Source organism: Enhydra lutris, unplaced genomic scaffold (assembly GCF_002288905.1).
Source record: "Enhydra lutris kenyoni isolate GAN:26980312 unplaced genomic scaffold, ASM228890v2 scaffoldscaffold36, whole genome shotgun sequence".
Classification (NCBI taxonomy): Eukaryota; Metazoa; Chordata; class Mammalia; order Carnivora; family Mustelidae; genus Enhydra; species Enhydra lutris.
Genome location: NW_019154120.1, coordinates 18,982,415 through 19,000,731, shown reverse-complemented (window position 1 = coordinate 19,000,731; position 18,317 = coordinate 18,982,415). Strand labels below are relative to the sequence as shown.

Genomic DNA, 18,317 nt, shown 5'->3' with positions numbered 1-18,317 from the left:
CCTATTTTCATTTTCATCACCTAAGTGACCCCTAGTTCCCTATTTCTAGCCCTAGGTTCTAAAACCACATTCCTGCCTGCGTACTTATGACACATCTCCACCAGACAGCCAAAAAAGCATTTCAGATACACTGCTCAAGGGAAAACCATATTCATCATCCCCTTCCGACTTGCTGCCTTTCCTTGGAACCGAGATTTCTACAGCCAGTTGCAAAAATGACACGCCCGTGAGTCAGTGTGGGCTCCTCTCTACTACCTTCCTCCTCCCATAAACTGAGAATAGTCTCATCTCTTTCACACAGCGGTAAGAGCTCCCAGTCATGGTCTCTATTTGCTCTTCCGTCTTCATCTTCTCCTTCACCTCCCTAAGAAGTATTTTATTTAAATGTCATTCTAATACATTATGTTAATAAAAAATAAAAAAATTTTAAAAAGTCATTCTATGCACACATGTACTTTTCCTTTACTACTGTTAAATTCTCTTCCTTACTAAACTGCAAATTCTATAGTCTCTCAGACCTCAAGCATCTATCTTCTTGGAATCTGAGAATTTGTTTAATATTGTGTTTATTGATGATAGAGATCAAAATAACAGTTTGGTCTAAGGAAAAATCCTTGCATTACTGCTCATAAGCTAATACAGCAAATAAGACTACAAATAATTACAATGTTGTTTGCCAAGTACCAGGATGAAATAACTACAGGGTGCTATGGGAGCAGAGGAGGCACACAATCATGTGCTACCACTATCAGTTTTGCTTGGACTGGGCCTCGTAGATAAGTAGGAATTTGTCAGGTGAACCAGTTAGGTCAGAGGAAGGCATTAGATATCAAGGTACATTCTGGGAACTGCCAGTGCTGGAAATGAAGGGGTAAGGTATAAGACTGGAGGGAATCACATTATGATCTCAAAAAGGCGAGATAACTGGCAGCCATAAGGAGGGCACATTACAGAGGCCAGGTCAGAGGCAAGGAGACAATTTGGAGACTACTGCATTATGCCTTGCAAGAAATGATAGCCTTATAAAGCAGTGGCAGTGAGATGGGATAGCAGGGTACAGAAGAAATACTTATCCTTGCTGCAGTAACAAAGTAACACATTTAATCTGCATCATAAGCCTAAGAGGTGATGTTCCTATTTTTATACAAGAGGACTCAAACTCCTAATATGTTACTTGCTCAAAATGACACAGCTTACAAGCAGGAAGAGCAGAGATTCAAACTTCAAAGATCATGCTCCAAAGTGGCATAATGTGCCAATATCTCAAATGCACGTCCAAGTATACATCAACAAATGTTTTTACAACTAATTCTGGCCTGTTCGACTTACCAGAATTAATTCCTAAATAAACTTTCTCTTTCCATAGAGAAGCATAGCAAGTATAGAGGAAGGAGACAGACTCTAGCAGGTTTAAAGTTACATATGGTAAGATGATTATTCCAGGCTGTCTACAATTTTAGTAATATATCAAATTCTAAAGTTATTTTATGGACAAATTTATTTACACATTCTCCCAATTAGTAACTCTGCATGGGCCACAAGGTCTAAACATAATCTTATTAACCTGTAAAACGTCCATTCTGCCACGTACAGTGCCGGGCATGTAAAAAAACAAAGTATTGATCTAAAAATAAAGTGAAAATGTTTAAAATGACCTCACTATTCTTAAGCAATATATGCTTCACTGGGTGGTGAAAGATTTTAAAACTCATTTGCCTAACAATCATGCTATATGTTATAGAGCACACATGTGTTTGGAAAACTTTAAAAAATGCAGAATAAACCTTTAATAATTGTGTTAAGCCAAGTAAATGCATGGTTCCTTCAAGGTTTCCCTTCAGTGATCAGTGAATGGATTTCTTATTCTAAGTTACTTTTCTTAAAAAAAAAAAAAAATTATCGGACGCCTGGGTGTCTCTGTGGGTTAAGCCTCTGCCTTCAGCTCAGGTCGTAATCTCGGGGTCCTGGGATCAGGCCCCACATCGGGCTCTCTGCTTGGTGAGCTTCCCCCTCTCTCTCTCTGCCTCTCTGCCTACTTGTGATCTCTCTCTGTTAAATAAATAAAAATAAGTAAAATTTTAAAAAGTTATCTAAGGTTAGAAAAGACCAATTCCATATATATCCTACACACAAAACCAGTTTGAAGTATGAATGCCACTTTGAAGTATGAATATTAATACAAGCAACATGGAAGCCCTGAAGTTCTTTCATTGTCTAACGTTTAAAAGGAGAGGGTTTAGTTGCCTAACTCACTCAATTCCAATGCTTTCTTTTTATTTCAGAATTGAAGATTTACTTTAGACATTAAGGGGAACATGGGACGATCTTAACTATTTTAGGTAAAAAGCCCTCCACCCCCCATATCCAGTGAATTTTTTTTTTTTTTTTCAGTTTTTTCAGGTGAATTAATAGCAGCCATGAATTAAATACTGAGGCCCAATGTGCAATACCCACCCTGCCTAGGGAACGCTGCAGAAAACAGAGTATCCATCTTCAAGTGGCAGACTGGTTTCAATTCACGTGGCAACTCCAATGGATGACATAGCTCCCTCCAATATGAGACTGGGGGATACTTTGGCCAAAACAGATCATAAAGGTCTGCCAGCAGCATGAAAGAGCATGTGTTACTCTTGACCTCAGCCTTATGCTGCAAGACTCTGTACTCAAATACTTTTGTTTCTACTATGGGTTATTTTATTACTGTTTCAAATCAGATAATGCATTCTGATGCGAAATATAACAAAAAATGTAAATCAAGGGAAAAGTTTTGTGGGGTGTTTTTTTTCCTATGTCTGACAAAACAAATAATAAACCTAATATTAGTTTTCTAGAAAACACTATCTCAGGGATGGTTTTGGTTAAAATATCTAGGGTTACATTTTCCAGATGCTTTTTTTTTTAAATCTGGAAAATTCAGTGCATATTTAAGTGTGTGTGTGTGTGTGTGTGTGTGTGTGTGTGTGTGTGTATACACACACACATACATACACTGTTTTAGGAGAAAACAGCATTTCAGCTTGGTGATTTAAGTAATATCAACTATGTATGTTTATTTGTAAAATTTCCCACAGTGAAACATGTTATAGTTACCTATAAACATTCATTTTTCACTACTTACAATTTGAATAATCATGGAATGTTTGGATAATGCAACCAGCTGAGTTATAGAAAAGTCACATAAACAATATAAATCTGATACCCAATCCTTTACACATATGAAATTACTTTCACTGGGTTTTCAAACTGTCGAGCAGAAATAGGATGAGGTTAGCAATACTTAAGATGAGGCACTTTAACAATTACCCAAAAAGGTTAAGTGTACAAAAGTGTAAAACAAAACTCTTGATATTAATTGTATGCCTAATTTCAGACATAATTAATCTGAGATGGTCTATATTAAGGAATGTTATGAACTTTTATTTCTTGCCCTTCACCCTCCAGTTGACCCAAGGCAAGTAACTATGAAATACATAAGTATATAGACATCATCACAGACCAGTTAATGTGCTTACATAGAGAAGAACTAAACACCATGTAATGACACAGGGCATTTTAGAAAGTGACTATTTTAACACAAAAACTTCTGCATAATTTTTTCCATAAATGCATATAAATACATTGGTCTCCCAAAGGTAAAAATGCTATCTCAACCACATTCCTATACAAAAATGCCCTCAAAGGTATTAACTGAATCAAAATTAATAGTCTATGTACTCTTTTCAAACACTGAATTTTTAATATTCAGAGAAATTTAAATTAAGAGTCTCATGCTCTACCGACTGAGCTAGCCGGGCACCTGAGAAATTGAAATTAAATTTTAATTTTAAAGAGAAATTAAAAAATTAAATTTACCAATACTTTCTAGATTAGTTTTAAGATTAAGAAGAGTAGTAAGGAACACGTTTTGTTTTGCTAGCCTTTTGTGAAACACCTTTCAAACACACAATTTGGCAAATTTGTTTTTAACTTTAAATCATGTTCTCTGTATATTACACTGCATCTTTTGGTAGCTAAGGTAATAAATACTCGATTAAAAATATTAAGTCCTGTTGCTGCATGAATTCACAGTACTGTCTTTTCCCCCTTGGTCAGATTTCAACAGTAAGGATAATGGCTAACTCAAATTTTTAAAGGTCATCCAGAAGGGATTAAAATCTGTGGTCCCGTTAACAGTTTTAAGTGAGAACAGTTAAATCTCATTAAACTTGTTTATTTCTGGTAGGTTATAATTTGAGTAATTTCTATAGCCCGCATACCCAAATGTTTAATAAACATGAATTAGTACTCATTTTAACATACTTAGCTGTTCCAAGTCCGTTTATCAAAATCACTTGCTCTATGTATGTGTATGAGCACAGCACACACACTCCTTAATTCCTTAAGACAGTCTTGCTCCCCTAAAGAGAAAAACTGGCTTTCAATCAACATGCTACCAGATTAGATTAAGTCTCTTCGAAAGTCAGAAGTGGGCCAATTTTCAGATAAATGAAAAGAGAAAATACTTATTTAGAATGACAAAAATTAAGCTTGGCAAAAGTAGTGACTTTTATTTACAATTGCATGTATCAAGATTACAATAAAAACACTAGTGATACCATCCGAACAAAAGCAATGATTTATTGGTAATGGCAATGAATGGAATATTGACAGTCTCTGACGAGAATCAAGCAATTATCCAGGAGTTGTAGATCTGATTGCAATATGGTCTTCCAGTGTCTTTTATACCTTAGTGGCTTTCTCCTTTTTTGCCAACTACCTAGAAAACAAAAATAACTTTACATGTACATCTTATTGATTTAGAAATATGCATTATTTTCCAAAATAATATTACTAATTGGTAATCACCTTTAAAACCTGGTATTAATTTTCATCCCTTTTTTTTTTTTTTTTGCATGCAGTATATTTTCACTGTTGAAGCAAACTGTGACCTTCCCTTTCCTCCCAGCCTCAAGGAATTAAAAATAAAACACATGCAGGCTATTTTTGGTTTCCCACACTGTTTAAAGGAAAAGCAATGCAATTTTTCAAAACAAGGTTGACAGTTTAGAGAAGTTAATAAAAGGATGATGCTATATGAGTGAAATATATTTGGAAAACTATTTTTAGGCAATTAGAAATCAAATGTCGATCACAAAATACTCTAGAATCAAGAGTATGCTAAACTTATGTCTAAATGCCCAAGATGACAGGTTTCTAGACTTTTCTCTCAATATGCAGATATGCAATGAAAAGAGATTAAAAATGACTAATTTTGCCTAGCTACTATTTTTAAAAAACCCTGGCTGCTACAAATGTACTATAAAAAACATAAAGAATAAATCTTGTTTCTGTCAATAATTAGAAAAATTCTCCATCAGAGGATTTTAAAACTGTCCTAGTTGGTATAAATGTGACAACATAAAAATATAAGAATAAACCTGGTTTCTACCAACAGTGCTAGGAAACAAATTCTCTGTGGGAAGATTCTAGAATTATGTTTTAAGCAAATAATTTACTTAAAACCTGAAGTTTATCATTAGATAATATCGTCTCACAGCAGAAATGCCTCTAAAGAAATCTACTTGCAAGCTACTGAAGATGTATTTGTATACAAAAAGATCTCTATGGGGTACTTGGATGGCTGTCAGTTAAGCATCTGCCTTCAGCTCAAGTCATGATCCCAGGGTCCTGGGATCAAGTCTCGCATCAGGCTCCCTGCTCAGTGGGGAGCCTGCTTCTCCCTCTCCCTGCTCTCCCCGTGCTTGTGTATGCACGTGCGTACTCTTTCTCTCTGTCAAATTAAAAAAAAAAAAAAAAAAAAAAAAAAAACTTAAAAAAGATTTCTATGTTATTTATAAATGTAATTTTCATATTTTAACTGATTCTGCTCCAAATGGTAGTGTGAATCAAGCAAAACTCATGAAGGTCTTCAGTACATGTCTGGTCAAAAACAGAACGTGCCTGGGTCAATGCCATTCATGAGAGAAGATTATAAAAACCCTTCCACTTAATTCCCAATCATATGATGTCAGACATGCCATTTTCCTGACCTTGAGGAAAACCAGTTCCATTACTTTAAAAGAGCTCCTCTCCAATCTACGAAAACCGTATGTTAGAAAGCCCAAAAAGCCAGAAAGACACTAAAGAGATAGTCTCATAAAATAAGTGGATAAGAGTAAAAAAATCAGGGTTTAAGAGCCAAGGGGGGGCCTTCTTAAGAAAGAAAGGAAGGTGGCAATATTTGTATCACAAATGAATTTAAGCAGATACACACTGAAAGCATTATTGATCATTATTATCACTTGGGAACACACAAAACACAGAGTTATTAGATTAAGCAAAAGAAAACAAAAACAACTGATATTAAAAATTAAAATTTTAGCAGATGTGATACAGAAGACACAAATCTGCATACTGTTTCACAGGCTGATAACTCTCAACTTGCCAATGTGTATTCTCTGTAAAAAAGAAGAAATTCAGCATTCCAATATGGATTTTTCTCATCCCAAACATAAAGAACTATTTTATTCATTTTTAAGTGTATATTACACCTCAAACAATCGTCTAGGTATATCAAAATTAGGTGTCAAAAATATTTATTCAGTGAAGAGTCCATTGATCTTCTATGTTAAGAATTTAGACCAGCCTAACACATTCAGTCCTTCTTTCAACGCCTTGAGCTCACTTGGGTAGACAAAGCAGTGGACGTGCCCATAATTAATCAGCAAAGACTTTGGAGCTGCAGTTCCATTGAGAAAAAAAAATCCATGTCTTCCATCTAAAGCTTATTCAATATATTACACTAGTTCTAGTATAAAAGAAGTTAATGAAACTGTTCATATCTAAAATGATTCTATAGTTCCCAAAAAATAAAATTTAAACTTTAGATTGGATTAAAACATCCAACAACTAGTTAAGTCTGAAAGCATTTACAACATTTTATTGCAATATGATTCCTCAAAATGGTAGTACAAAAATGAAATAAGAGAAAGTAAAAAAAATAATAATAATAAAAGTCAGGGGAGCAACATGGTATGATAATAAAATTAAAGCACTTAGTTGCAAGCCCAAAATAAAAAGCAATCAATACATAAGGCCAAATGAGACACATGGCTAGAATAAGATCTGAAGAAAGAGATGGCTGAGGAAATCTAGGTTACAAGGCTGATCCAGATGACAGAAGCTGAAGAAATCTTGCACCAACAATGGCGAGAACATGGGAAGGGTGAGAGCAGACAGGTGCTAGATGAGCAGAGAAGCAAGGAGGGGAGTAGAGTGAGATAAGGTCAATCTTTATATTACTTCATTTTTAAAAAATCTTCTGTTTTTAGTTCATTTGAGTTGCATTAAAAAAGCTGAAAAATAAACAGACAGAAATGTTACAAAAATAGCTGATACGGTGAATGGCCAGTTTAGAATAGTCTCTTTTTATTACAGTGATAGAAAATCTGCTCTGCTTTTCACATGCACCTCATTCCCTAAGAAGCAGAAGCCCCTTCGATTTTGCTCATTTCTGTGACCTTACATGTTATTATTTTTGTATTAAAATAAAGTAATCCATGTATAGAGCATATTTTAGCAAAGAAAATATCTACTTCCAATTAAGATGGCAAGCTTTTCATGCTGCAACACAAAGAATCCATTTACAACAACAAATAGCTGAAGTGTATATTATAATCTGTGCGCAATGTCTATAATAACCAAAAACAGACAAGTGGGAAGTATGTTCTAGTCTACCAAATCTTAAAAGTACAACCTTTAAAGTTGTAACAGCATGCAAGGAGGTCTAAGATTTCTATCCACATCCAAGATTCATTAGCATTACCTTAGCTTCTGTCACCTTAGTGACATAAGGAGATCAATGACACTCTGAAAACTAAAATTATCTAGAAACAACTCAAACAATATAAAATGTGAACTGAAAATGCAACACAATTCTATCATTCTCTAAACCATTTTTTATAGCTTTCTTCATTACAGAAAGAGGTATCAAAATATTCCTCTTTGTGCTGATAAAATACATGCTAAATCTATTCTGAAATTTTAAATTCTAATGACTGTGTAATTCCTTTGAAATTCAGACTAACTAAATAAGGTCTTACACCTTCCCATTTTCATGCCCAAGTTCCTATTTTCTACCTGGAGTGCCCCCCTACTATCTTTTCCTCCACTGCTATCCATTTCTACTCTCAAAGTTTATTTAGTTCAAGACCCTCCCTCCTCCACAAAACATTCTTGTCCTCTCCCAACCATTCTTGGGAAGGAGATATCACTGATCTAGGAAAGTATGAGAATGCCCTGTAAAGGAAGAGACTTGACCTAAGGTTTGATTAATTTTGATCAACTTTCCAAAGTTTTTATGTTACCCTATAAGATAAACTTGCTATACACAGAGATTATGATCACACCTAGCACAGTACTACAGCGACAACAAGTACCATACCGTGTATTTATTATTTCCTTTTCTAGAAACCAAACTCTTTTATAATTTTTAGTAAGCAACTATCTATACAAAATCTAAAGTGGCCAATTTCAGTTAAACAATAAATATTTTTTTATTGCAGTTTTCCTACACCAATGTTGTTAACTTAGCAAAATGCAAAAAGGACTGAAATATTAGCTTGCTTTTGAGGAACAATTCAATGAATGACACAAGTCTCATTCAGAAACTAGTAAAAGGAAATGCAATGTAGTATTAACATACATGAGATCATTCAACCAATTAAAATTTATCAGACATTAAAAGCAAGGGACTAACACCAAGAAAGGAGTCCATGATAGTATGAAATTATTCTCAAAGTAGTTCTCAGTGTGGTCTAGCTAGGGGGACCCTGACACCCATTCAGGGAGCATTCAAAACTATTTTCATAATAATGCTAAATCGTTATTTGCCTTCTTAATCTCATTCTCACAGGTGTACAATGGAGTTTTCCAGAGGCTACATGACCTATGATATCAAACCAGATTGAATGTAGAAGCAGGCATGAGAATGTGAGGGTTCTATTAAGCTAGACAGTAGAATAACTTGTAGAGCATAAAACAATGCTCTTCTTGTTAAATTGGTTTTTATTTTGGAAAATATGTATTTTAATTTAAAAATATTATCTCTGTTAATATATAAGGAGTTTATAAGTAATTTTTATATTTTTCAGTTTCATTTCTTAAAAAGTAGATATTATATAAATATGGCCTACATTAACAAAAGCTCTTTTTGGTCCGTCCTCAATAATATTTAATAGTATAAAAGGGTCCTGAGACCAAAATGTTTGAGAACTATTGCTCTACAATAATGTTAAGATTAAATAAAAGTATTTAGTTAAATGAATGCACAGCCAAATTACAAAAACACAAATACTCCCAAGCAAGAAAAGTCTAATATCTTTGCTATCCTAAAGACAGTCCAGAAAAAGTAGTTTGGTAAGTCAAAAGAGCAAGAGAGGAGCTAGGAGAGAACACATGTGAGAGAGGGAGGATGTTAAAACCGAAGAGCTAGAGAGAGATTCTTAGATGGATGATTACTGACATACATTAGAAAAACTGAATGGCAGGCTGGTAAGAAGACAGTCAAAATGGAGCAGTGGTTACTTAAAGAGAAAAATGGAAATCAAACAGCAGAAGCAAAGGTGAGAAGCAGGGAACTTGAGCTGAATTAATGGTATACAGTTTACAGGAGATCATATGAAGGAATGAAGCTAAAAACAAACTATGCAAGGCAGTTAAAGCCAAATCCAATGACATTTAATTCCAACAAGCAATATAACAAAGCAGGCAGCCAAAATGTCTTTGGTGCTCACAATTTTCCCAGTACAGCATATCTCATATCATAAAAATGGAGATGTTTAATCTCTGCTTCTTCTGACCTTCTTATCTGTCTTACATATGGCAAACATTTGACATGACAGATCTAAGTACGTTATTGTCCTATAGTTCCCAAAAGTTAATTATGAGACAGGAAGAAACAGTTGTTGAAAACCGACCAGTTAAAATATCTATGGTCAAGGTTATCAATTTTGTAAAAACCAGTATACAATTTTATAAGCTTATCCACTGTTATGCAATTTTACAAATTTTTCTGTAATTGAATTAAAATAAGATCTGTAGAAACCACCAAAAAGAATAAGAGTTTTCAGGATGCTCCATGGCTTCACCTCCCCACCAAACAGGGGTCTAAATTGTTCAGCTGGGTGCCTCTTCCTCCAGGCACTGGCAGCCCTATGGAAACTTTCTCCCATATAATCACCTCTTTATCATCACCTCCCGTTCTAGACTGTCAAAGGCAGCCACAGAAACATGGCCACAGCTACCCTGTTGCTGCACACTCAATCTGTGCCCCGTGACTAGGTTCTATACTGAGAAAGCTCCTGGACGCACTTCCGTGATCTGTGGTTGTTAATACATTATGTCTCCCTAAGGAACTGTGACCAAGTAGCAGTTGTTCCATGAATGGACAAAATGTTCTCAGTCCTAAGGGTCTCATATATCTTAATCTCCCACAATCCTTAGGGCTGTGTCCACAAAACAAAACAAAAATGTACATATACGGGTGCGCCTGGATGGCTCAGTGGGTTAAGCCTCTGCCTTCGGCTCAGGTCATGGTCTCAGGGACCTGGGATCGAGTCCCGCATCAGGCTCTCTGCTTAGCGGAGTTCCTGCGTCCCCCTCTCTTTGCTTGCCTCTCTGCCTACTTGTGCGCTCTCTGTCAAATAAATAAAATCTTTTTAAAAATGTACATATACATACATATGAAATCTGCCTGTTCACTGATAATTTCTTTACTTGTGCCAAGTGGTCTTTCAGGACACAGACATGGTTTAAAGGCATCTCAGTGTAGTAAAACTGAACCCATTCTTTTTGATTAAAACTATTCAAGTGATTTTAAATGTTTTCATCAGAAACAATAATAATCAGAATCTTGGTATCAGCAAAATTCTTAAACATTCACTAATGATTTTAACTTACTCCTATTTTGACATTCCTAACTACTTTCTATAACCAAACAATTATTTAGTTAGTTTAAAATACTTTCCTTTTATTGTAGGTATACTATACTTTCATTATAGATAAGGATTTTTTTTTAACTGAGGTATGGTTGACATACAATGTTATATTAGTTTTAGGTGTACAACACAGTGATTCAACACTTCTGTACATTTTATACTATGCTCACTTATTTGGATACCATTTGGATACCATTATTAATGGATATCATTTATTTACAGACACCATTATTTGGCTACCATTATCTGGTATCTTATTTGGATACCATTTACTAATAGACTCTGTATCAGGATTTATTTTTATTAGAAATTATCTTTTAGTTGGATATCTAAAAATGTGATTAGGAGAACCCACTATTAATTTTAGGTTAACCTAAAATTTCATGACATGGTTACGATTTTGATCTTTATGAAATTACTTCTTTAAAATTGTATTTTAACTTCCCCTAGAAATTACTTCTTTAAAATTGTATTTTTACTTCCCCTAAATACCATTTAAAACAAACTTACTCGTTTGAAGTCATTCATATTTGTTGCCTGGACTGGAGTACCAATAAAAGTAAAATATGAAATTCTTGTTGTTTCTTCTTCACCTTGATTGGACTGAACAAATATCTACACCCCCCCCCACCAAAAAGAAAGAAAGAATTACATTAATAATTGTATCCTTTTTTCACAAACATGTTTAACTGATATTGTTAGATTATTAATGAAAATACCTTTCATTCTTTGTAAGGATTAACCCAAACTATATTCTGACTGGTGCTCCTATAGGGCTATTAATTCCACTGTTTGCCCTGCTACCCTCATCCTCTCCAGGATATCATGGCAAGACACCCAAATACGCCAGTTCCAGATAATTCAGTGTGAGGGTGTGGAGGAGTCACAATTAAATTCCTTACATAGAATGTTCAAAAAGTATGAAATTATTACAGTGGGCAAACCACTGCTGAAATTTTATTAAAATTGGTTTTTGACTGAAGAAAGTCTCTACAGTTACTTCTTTCTGATACTAATTCATTCAAATTCCTAAAATATTAAAAGAAAAAAATAGTATTAGAAATCAGCTCCTAGGGGCGCCTGGGTGGCTCAGTGGGTTAAGCCTCTGCCTTCAGCTCAGGTCATGATCTCAGGGTCCTGGGATCAAGCCCCACATCGGGCTCTCTGCTCAGCACAGAGACTGCTTCTCTCTCTCTCTCTGCCTACCTCTCTGCCTACTTGTGATCTCTCTGTCAAATAAATAAATAAAATCTTTAAAAAAAAAAAAAAAAGAAAGAAAGAAATCAGCTCCTAAAACTATACTATACTATAGCCTGCATTCTTTTTAAGCTTGACTCTCTATACTTTCTACGTAAAAACTCCCCTCAGCATGTAAGTAGACAGCAGCTTTACTCACAGATTCTTTTTCAATATACTGGATTACTATATGCTTTAAAAAATAAATAAATAAGAATAAAACACAATACTCTAGATACTGTCTACTTAAGAACACTGCCTCTCTTGATTTAGACAACATACTTTCATTCTCTGATGGCATTAATCAGTTTTTGTTGTTTTTATAAGCAAGCACAGATTCATCTCAAACTGAACTTATCAATTAAAACTTCCAAGTCTGGAGACACCTGGGTGGCTCAGTGGGTTAAGCGTCTGCTTTCGGCTCAGGTCATAATCCCAAGGTCCAGGGATGGAGCCCCACACTGGGCTCCTTGTTCAGCGGGGAGCCTGCTTTTCCCTCTGCCTGTTGCTCCCCCTGCTTGTGCTTTCTCTCCCCATCCCTCTCTCTGACAAATAAATAAATAACATCTTTAAAAAAAAAAAAAAAGAACAAAAAAACTTCCAAGTCTACAACAGGTAGACTATGAAACCAACTCTCCATTTATCTATAATGCTCTCTGAAAATGAACAGATCAGTTTATATTTATGGCTTTTAAAATTCACCTACTTTCTTTGATTACACTTTCTGATCAGCGACTTAAGTCACTGACTAAAAGTTTGACTGAGATAAGACACAGCACATACAGACTAGAGCCTATCACAAGATAACTATGGACAGTGATTCTCAATGACAGAGGAGATTATATCAAGATGTTTGGATTGAAAGGGTTTTTCCAATAAATACCTTGCTTCCATTACTAAGTAAAGCAACTGGCATTAATTGAGAATATGCTACAAGTCAGGAAAATATCTGATAACTAGTATTCTAGTTTAATATAACCATTTTCATCCATTTCATTTGGGTAGAGTATTTCAAATACTGAAGTCTCAATTATAATCCTTCATCTTATTACTAAGTATATCCTGTGAAAAATCCAGTGAAAAACTCTGAAAATGAATACACTAGCATTCTTTACTTTACAAAAACCAGAATCATTTCATTAAAACAAGGAAATCACAGGGCACCTGAGTGGCTCAGTCGGTTGAGCAGCTGTGTTGAGCTCAGGTCATGATCCTAAGGTCCTGGGATCCAGCCCTCAATGCAACTCTCTGCTCAGTGGGGAGCCTTCTTATCCCTTTCCCTCCGCCACTTCCCCTGCTTGTGCTCTCTTGCTCATGCTTGCTCCATCCGATTGCTCTCTCTCTCTCAAGCAAAATAAAATCTTTAACAAACCATAAGTGACTCTTAATCTCACAAAACAAACTGAGGGTTGATGGGGGGAGGGGGGTTGGGGGGGTGGGGTTATGGACATTGGGGAGGGTATGTGCTATGGTGAGTGCTGTGAAGTGTGTAAACCTGGCGATTCACAGACCTGTACCCCTGGGGATAAAAATATATGTTTATAAATAATAAAATTTAAAAAAAAAAGGAAAAAAAATAAAATCTTTAATAAATAAATACAGAAGTAACAAGGAAATCACATTAGTTTAGCATGACTTGTTTGTTCTCAGTGATTCTGTGCTTGTTCCCACTTTTTTTCCTAGCTATTCCACTATTCTATTCTAATTCTCCTACTCCCTCCTCTGAAAGACTGGGTTGGGAGGGGTGAACAGGAGGAGCGGGTGTTTGGAATACATATGCTGGGTTTCATTATTAAAACTAACAAAAGCAATTTAAACTGCTAAGAAGCAGCTAACTTCTTTATGTAAATTAAGATAATGTAAAAGTAGTTTTTTAAAAAGTCATTTTTACTGAGATCATGACCACAACACTATTAAAAACCATACACTTCAGAAGAGTAAATTGGATTTTACAATTATAACATTACTCATCACCCGGGATGAGGATAATGTACAAATATCTTCAGTTTAACTATAAATATTCTAGAATAAACTTTTAACAGAAGATGCCAAATATGTATAAAGTATGTAAACTGACAAATTCACATATTTTTAAAAAACCAACTTGTCCTTTCTCTTTAGTGCACATAAATTAAAGAAGAAAATTTAATTAATTCATTATACATTTTTACTCAAAGTCAGGTGGACAAAAACCTACTTTTTTTAAAAATTTTATTTATTTATTTGACAAACAGAGATCATAAGTAGGCAGAGAGAGGGGGAAGCAGGCTCCCTGCTGAGCAGAGAGCCCGATGCGGGGCTTGATCCCAGGACTCTGGGATCGTGACCTGAGCTGAAGGCAGAGGCTTTAACCCACTGAGCCACCCAGGAGCCCCCAAAAACCTACTTTAAAGGATCATTTAAAATCACCTAGGATATGGGGCACCTGGGTGGCTCAGTGGGTTAAAGCCACTGCCTTCGGCTCGGTTCATGATCCCAGGGTCCTGGGATGGAGCCCCACATCGGGCTCTCTGCTCAGTGGGGAGCCTGCTTCCTCCTCTCTGTCTGCCTGCTTCTCTGCCTACTTGTGATTTCTCTGTGTTAAATAAATAAATAAAATATATTTTTTTTTTTTTAAATAAATAAAATAAAATCACCTAGGATACTAAAGGTATCCTAGCATGAACTGCTACCCACACACTCATTAAATACAGTTGAAATACTACTTACAGTTACACTGTTAACATTCTGAAACTTAACATAACGAAGTGGGACAATGCCATCTTCTTTAATATCATCCTCTGTTAGTTCCAGAGCTTGAGTTGGTTCACTTCTTTCTGCTTCTTCAAAATCCATAGACCGGGGTAGATTGATAAAAATTTTTACATATTTAGGACCCTGACCTATAAAATGGTAGAATAAAATTAAATGTTAAATCAGACTTGCAATACTTTCCTCCCTTCACCATTACATTCACACTATACAACCAGTCACACTCTCAAATATATGCACATACCTACCTAAATCTTCAGGAACTTTTGGAAATTCTGAGTATTTTCATAGCCATTCTTTTTTTATAGACATTTTTAATGCCTGCCAGCAGTATGCTAAGTTCTATGAATACTAGATTGAAACACATATGTACATTTGCAAACACGTATACACACACAGACTTTTTGCCCTCAACTGTAAAAGCCACATTATGATAAATGTAATACTACTAGTGAGGAGGTACAGGGAAGGCAGCAATGCAGTCTGATAAGGTACAGGTTACCATCTGAGCTGGGTCTTGCACTGCCAACAACTGGTACATTTGTTATTAAGGAGAAACGCATTACCAGTGACAACATTTAGCTAAAAGAAAATTAATTATACAAATTGCTGGGGCACTTGGGTGGCTCAGTTAGTTAAGCATCTGCCTTCAACTCAAGTTATGATCCCAGGGTCCTGGGATCAAGCCTCACATGGGGCTCTCTGCTCAGCGGGGAGCCTGCTTCTCCCTCTCCCTCTGCCCCTCACCCCCAGCTTAAACTCCCTCTCTGGTTCACTGTCTCTTAAATAAATAAATAAAATCTTAAAAAAAAAAATTATACAAATTGCCACATTTCACCTTAGGAATTAAGATGTGCTAAGCTGTTACATCACATTTAGAGAATGCCTTAGTCCCTTTAAACTTCAGGGTACAATCCAAAACCTATATTTGGCGGCTAAGTAAGGAATCTTTAAGATATTCATATTGCTTATTCATCTCTGTAGCAACTGCTTTTACAGAATTCTTGTATTTTCACAATAAAGATACAATTTTATTAATGAAAAATATTAATACATACAAATTTAAAACAGCAAAATGAGAAGGGAATGCTACCTAATAAATAGGGTACTTGCAGTTTCTTCCAATCAATTAAAAAGAAAAATCCTACTCCTCACTACCTGCCAACACACAACCAAAAAAAAAAAATCAATAAAGACACGAAAAAAAGGAGGGAGATGAATAAGGAAAAATCCCTTATTTATTTATTTATTAAAGATTTTATTTATTTATTTGACAGACAGAGATCACAAGTAGGCAGAGAGGCAGGCAGAGAGAGAGGAGGAAGCAGGCTCCCTGCTGAGCAGAGAGCCCGATTCGGGGCTTGATCCCAGGACCCTAGGATCATGACCCCAGCGGAAGGCAGTGGCTTTAACCCACTGAGCCACCCATGCACCTGGAAAATCCCTTATTTAATAGAAAGAGAAATACCAAGTCTTGAAAATCCTGTTTACAGCATCATAATATTTATAAAGAAGTTGTAAAACTAGTAATAGTGAACATATAGGAAGATTCAGAATCTTTTTTATCATCTATAACAACGGAGTGTGAAATAAATCCCTCCCAGTTCTGATCCTGAAACATGGCTACTTCAAACCTGGAGTCTTATAATAAGAATTGGAAGAAAGAGTTTGTTTTCAGATTACGAGATTAAACTTTTAGAAATAAGATAAAATTTTCTTTTTCTGTTCCTTTTGGTTCCTAGTAATACCACATTATTTGCACATTCATTTATCTCCTTGCTTTGTTCCAGAAACAATTTCACTCTTTCCAACACAAGGAATATCTACCTCTATTATTTAATAAAACGTTTTACAAATGAGCTTAACAGATCCACAGAGCAGGAAGTTAAAGAAAAGCTGTCCATTACTCACCATTATCTGGCCCCTGAAATTTCATTGAATAAAGCTTAACAGGTTGATTAAACGCCACAGTAATAAGCAGCTGTGAAGAAAATAAAAAGTTTCATTTTAAAAGGGCTCTTGAACACCTTGAATACACACAATAGCTATTTAGACTTAAAACTGTTATTCAGGGGTGCCTGGGTGGCTCAATGGGTTAAGCCTCTGCCTTCGGCTCAGGTCATGATCTCAGAGTCATGGGATCGAGCCCCGCATCAGGCTCCAGGGAGCCTGCTTTCCCCCTCTCTCTCTCTGCCTGCCTCTCTGCCTACCTGTGATCTCGGTCTGTCAAATAAATAAATAAAATCTTAGGAAGAAAAAAACAAAACTGTTATTCAAATATTTAAAATAATTCAAAGACAGAAAATATTCGATTCATAAAACCAATGTAATATAAAAAATCAGTAAGTTGAAAGTAACTTGACTAGACTGACATTTGAGAAATACAATCATCTATTATTCACATAAGGGAATGACAACAAAATTTAATGGAATAAATTAAATTAAATTAAATTAAAAATTGGCATGGGGGGGCACCTGGCTGGCTTAGTCAGTAGAGCATGCAATACTTTATCTAGAAGCTGTGAGGTGGAACCCATCACTGGCTATAGAGCCTACTAAAATAAGGTGTGTGGGGGCAGGGGGAAATGCATATGAACCTAATGTCTTGTGACCTGTGAACTGACAAGCAATTTGTCTTCCAAAAAATCAAACAAAATCCAAATTAAAATTCAAACTATGTATTTTAGCATATAAGCTTAACATTTTATAGAATGGTTTGTCAAGCATCTACCCACATCATTTGACAATCTGAAGACAATGCACAGAGTATGTGAAGAAACTAGCCCTCAAATGCACTCTATTTGGTCCAAAACTCAAGAGAATAAGACTTTTAATAGCTCTATAGTAACCTCCAAACCTCCATCCTAAACTTATTGGACTAAACTGAATTTAGAAGGCCACATAAGGGAACTAGGATATGAAATGCTGTCAGGTTGCCCTCTCTCTCTCTCAGAAACCTTGAATCATTTGCTCTATCTTCTTTCTAGGGGAAATCATGTCTGATGTACGTATCTATGTTTCTACCTTAGAAGGAAGATTTCCCCGTCAGGAAAACTTCCGGGAGACTATGGTCAGGTCTGCTGATATGCATCATCACATTCCATTCAGGGCACCATTTACAAGGAACACAACTGTGAACAATATTCTTAAGACTATTCAGTAAAGTAGTTATGATTAGAGTAAAAATGGAATTTGGATTTATGATTTCAGGATCACTGTGATCTGTTTGCCTGAGAAAATACCCAGATTATTTCCTTTGGTTATATAATTACTTTTTATACTTGACTTGCAATAGTGTGTCAAAAAATAATAAGCATGACATGTTTACAGAAACTTGAACCACAGGAGAAAAGA

The 18,317-nt window shown here is 35.5% G+C and overlaps 1 protein-coding gene across 1 annotated transcript in view; it reads right to left on the bottom strand.

Annotated features, from left to right (window-relative positions):
- Nucleotides 1–4,521: 4,521 nt before the first annotated feature.
- Nucleotides 4,522–18,317, bottom strand: part of LOC111154300 (thioredoxin like 1) — a 33,946-nt gene continuing 20,150 nt past the window's right edge. Inside the window, exons 5-8 of the mRNA XM_022513807.1 lie at nucleotides 16,875–16,944; nucleotides 14,922–15,094; nucleotides 11,487–11,591; nucleotides 4,522–4,756 (exon numbers count right to left, since the gene is read on the bottom strand). Coding sequence (XP_022369515.1) covers nucleotides 4,727–4,756; nucleotides 11,487–11,591; nucleotides 14,922–15,094; nucleotides 16,875–16,944 — 378 coding nt within the window. The 3' untranslated portion in view covers nucleotides 4,522–4,726. The remainder of the gene's footprint in view (nucleotides 4,757–11,486; nucleotides 11,592–14,921; nucleotides 15,095–16,874; nucleotides 16,945–18,317) is intronic.